At 56.1% G+C, this 3,524-nt stretch overlaps 1 protein-coding gene across 1 annotated transcript; it reads right to left on the bottom strand.

Moving 5' to 3' along the window:
• Nucleotides 1–689: 689 nt before the first annotated feature.
• On the bottom strand, nt 690–3,524 carry LOC111159712 (spermatogenesis-associated protein 31C1-like). The gene is given in 2 exon segments (XM_022522269.1): nt 690–2,679; nt 3,336–3,524. Coding segments are annotated over 2 exon segments (483 nt in total). The 5' UTR covers nt 3,519–3,524; the 3' UTR covers nt 690–2,379.

The following is a 3,524-nucleotide window of genomic DNA, read 5'->3' on the forward strand; positions in this document are numbered from 1 at the left end:
AGGGTCCTCAGTCATCACACCAGGCATGAGCAAACCCTGTCACTTGGACTCCCTGGACTCCCACAGTAAGTGCAAGGGTCCCTCCACCCAGAGCCACCCACCCTCCATCCCCTAGAAGGGAAAGGGGGTGCTGGTGAGCAGGCCCCATTAGTGCCCTGGGGCTGGGCAGGCTGGTCCCTGGGGGTCTCTGTGGCACCCCACACACACCCTCAGAGCTGGGTGCAAGCTTGTCCCTTGCTGCTCCGAGTGTGAGAAGACGGACTGCATGGAGCTAAGATGGGATTCCCTGGGGAGAGAAGACTCCTGGTGTAGCGGTCCTCTACTCCCCACAGGAGACTGGGGGGGGGCAGTCTTGTGCCTCCCAACTGCGGGCCCCACTCTGACCTAGGTCTCCGTCTTCCTGGAGACTGAGCGGGATTTCTGCCTCGGCAGACCCTCTCTACAGCCACACAAGTTCCAGGTGGAGGGAAAGCAGGAGAGGATGGGCAGAGGAAGGTCCTAATCTGGGTCTTGTTCACCTTGTCGTGGAAAGCAAAAGAGAGCGAGGAAGGGGGCGGAGGTGGACCCCTAGGTCACCCATCCTCCAAGGCCCCATTTGTTCTGGAAGCCTAAGCAGGCCCTCGGGGAGAGCAGACCCTGATCCTTCCCTCCCACTGCAGCAGGGCACACACAGAGACCAGCAACACTCATGAGAAAAAAAACAAAACAAAACATATATTTTGAGGAAGCAAAATAATTGTGGCACGCAGAAGCCATTAGCGCATAGAGAAGGTGCTAATGTGAGGAAAAAAAAAAAAAGTTTTTCTCTGCATCGTTTGCATTTTTCCTTGGAGAAAAGTTGTCCTCCCAGGAAAGGTGTGAGAAGCACACAGTGGCTGGCCGAATGAGATGTATCTTTGAAGGAGGCAGTGCCTGGGGCAGTGGGGCTGCTGGGTGCAGCCTGAAGGGCCCAGCACCAGGGACCTGTACTGGCAGGGTCTGCCTGGGTACCCCGACACATTGGTGGTGAAGGGCCACCCGATCCACTCGGTCTTGTTGGCATAGCTGCGGCTCCTGGGGGTGCCCTGTGGACTGGCTGTCTCCCTCATCACTCTCCTCTTCTCTTGGTAGGAGAGGACCCTGTGGTAGCAGACATTGGGGTCTGCCAAAGCCTGGAGATTGTTTTTGCACCAGCTGAACAGCGGGGCCCTGAGCCCCTGGTGAGGCACCATTTTCTCCTCTAGGATCCGCCCCACAGCGGTCACAACCACCTGAGCCTCGGTAGAAGCGCTGTCCATGGTCGACCTGCACAGGACTTGTCCCTGGCCCTGGGATGATGAAGGCTTGCCCTTTTGAAGGGAATCTTCCAGTCTTTTGCCTCTACTGGGAAAGAACCACTGTAGCAAGTGTTTATCCTTCTCCTGAAGTAGTTTTCTGGAGGAGCCTCCTCCTTCTTCAGCAAGATCTCACAGACCTTGATTCCTGAGGCCTCTACTGACTCCTTGCTCTGGATGGGATGTCTCACCTCACTGATCTGGAGGACCTTCAGTTCTGACAACTCTTTGGCAGGCTCTCTCAAGGGGGACCTCCTGAAGCTCTCTCTCCTCTCGCCTGGGTGTGTGCGTGGGGGGGGGGGGGAGTACACATGACCTGCTCAGGCTCTTACATAGATGCCACAGTCCCAGGGGTCCTGGCTGCCTGTGGGGCTCTGGCTATAGGATCTTTGGTCATGCAGCACCTGAGAAATAAGTGCATCTTCATTGGACCCACTCTGGAAGCCAGAGATTCCTGAGAAGCCAAGACGTTGGCAGCGAGAAACACGCTGGACTGACAGTCTTGAAGGAGATTCTCAGTGGCACAGTCCTGAAGGAGGACCCTAGTTTCACAGTCTTGAAGGAGCACGTTGGGGGTGGCATCATGAGGCCAATTCTCTGACCCCATCAACTTCCGGGGCTCCGATCCCCTGTGCCGTGCCTCAAGGCGTAGCTCTTCTGGGTCTCGGGTGACCAACTTTGTAGGTTGCAGGGGGCTGTCGCTTTTCCATGAAGACCCTGATCTTCTCAGTTCACCATGGAGGCCTTGGTTGTTGGCCAGCACACGGGGTTCTGTGACTCCCCAGGCAGGGGCCTCCTCGACCTCCCCAGCCTCCCCGGGCTCTTTGGCACTCAAATCATGGGATGCTAAGTTGAGCTCTAGCACTGTCACGTCCCATTAGACCCGACCCCTATTAGCCCTCCCTGGCTCCTTCGTAGCTGTTGTGGACTTGGACTTGATGCCAAGGTGCTGTTCATAAGAGTCCTTGAGACAGTCTCACTGTGCCAGATTCTGCCCACAAAGCTGTATGTGAAGGTCCAAGAAGGTGGCCTGGCCCCCTGTCCAGTCAGGAGGGCTACCACCAGGTCAGGTCCCTTCCAGAGCCTGATGGATTTCCTCACACTTAGGCTGGGGAGCACCAAGGAAACCCCTACCAGGTGGGATAAGACTCTTCATCACCTCTTCTTGATAGGGCTGAGAAGGATTTCCCACGAACTTAGGCCCCATGCCGGCCTTGGATACACAGGTGGATGAGCAGGGAGGGAAGGACCGGGAGAGGAGGAAGCCCTTCTTCAACTTGAAGAGGTTTATAGGCTTGAGAACCTTGAGGGGGAGGCCCCACCGGTGCTTCACCCCAAGCCTTATGATATGTGCTTCTAGCATTCACTGAGTATATGGACAGAGGATGGAAAAATTGTGGGAGGTGGTCATGCAGGGTTCCCAACCCTTGGAAAGTGCTGGCTTTCCCGTGATGGCTTGGCTTTCCAGGAAGGTCCAAGGAGCGGTGGGCAGCGAACTGGGAAGGATGAACATCCAAAGGGATCCAACCCTCTCTGAACTGCCCCAGCTTCCTGAAATGGGCTCTCCGATCCTTCTCTGGGCGATTCTTGTCTGCACTGCTTGTGGAGGGCTTCAGGTCTGTGTCTGACTCCTCAGGATTTATTCCTGGAGCCTTCCCTGGAGAGATCGTTGCACCCCTGTGTAGATCTTTCCCGATCCTCCCTGCACGGGACCTTGAATCCTTGCCCAGGCTTTTTCCTGGCACGGTCCTTCCTGGCTACTTGGACCCAGTCTTCTGTGCGGCCTGGGAGCTTCCATCCGTAGACTCAGACTCGGACGTGGGACTGTGCCAGCCATGTGCCTGAGGCACCTTCTGGAACTTGTGGTGAGGCTGTCTTCAGGGATAGCTGGATCCTGCGGGCCGGGCCCCTTTCTTGCTTCATGATCCTGCTCCAAAGGTGCCACTCCAGTTGCTCCCAGAGTGCAGAGTCCATCAAGTCCCCAGGAAGGACAGAGACGGACCCTTAGCCTTCAGGGGCATGGCCACCCTGGGGAAGGTCTGGAGGACCTGGGCTGAAGACTTCCTGAGATTTTTTCACCACAGTGGGTAGCTTGCTGCTTTCTAGTTGCTTCTTCAGAAAGTGACATTCCAGGTGTTGAATGGCAGTTGACATGTAAGACTGTGTCTTCTGGGCTACAGGGCAAGACACCTCATAGGTACCCATCTCCAG

Source organism: Enhydra lutris, unplaced genomic scaffold (assembly GCF_002288905.1).
Source record: "Enhydra lutris kenyoni isolate GAN:26980312 unplaced genomic scaffold, ASM228890v2 scaffoldscaffold69, whole genome shotgun sequence".
NCBI lineage: Eukaryota > Metazoa > Chordata > Mammalia > Carnivora > Mustelidae > Enhydra > Enhydra lutris.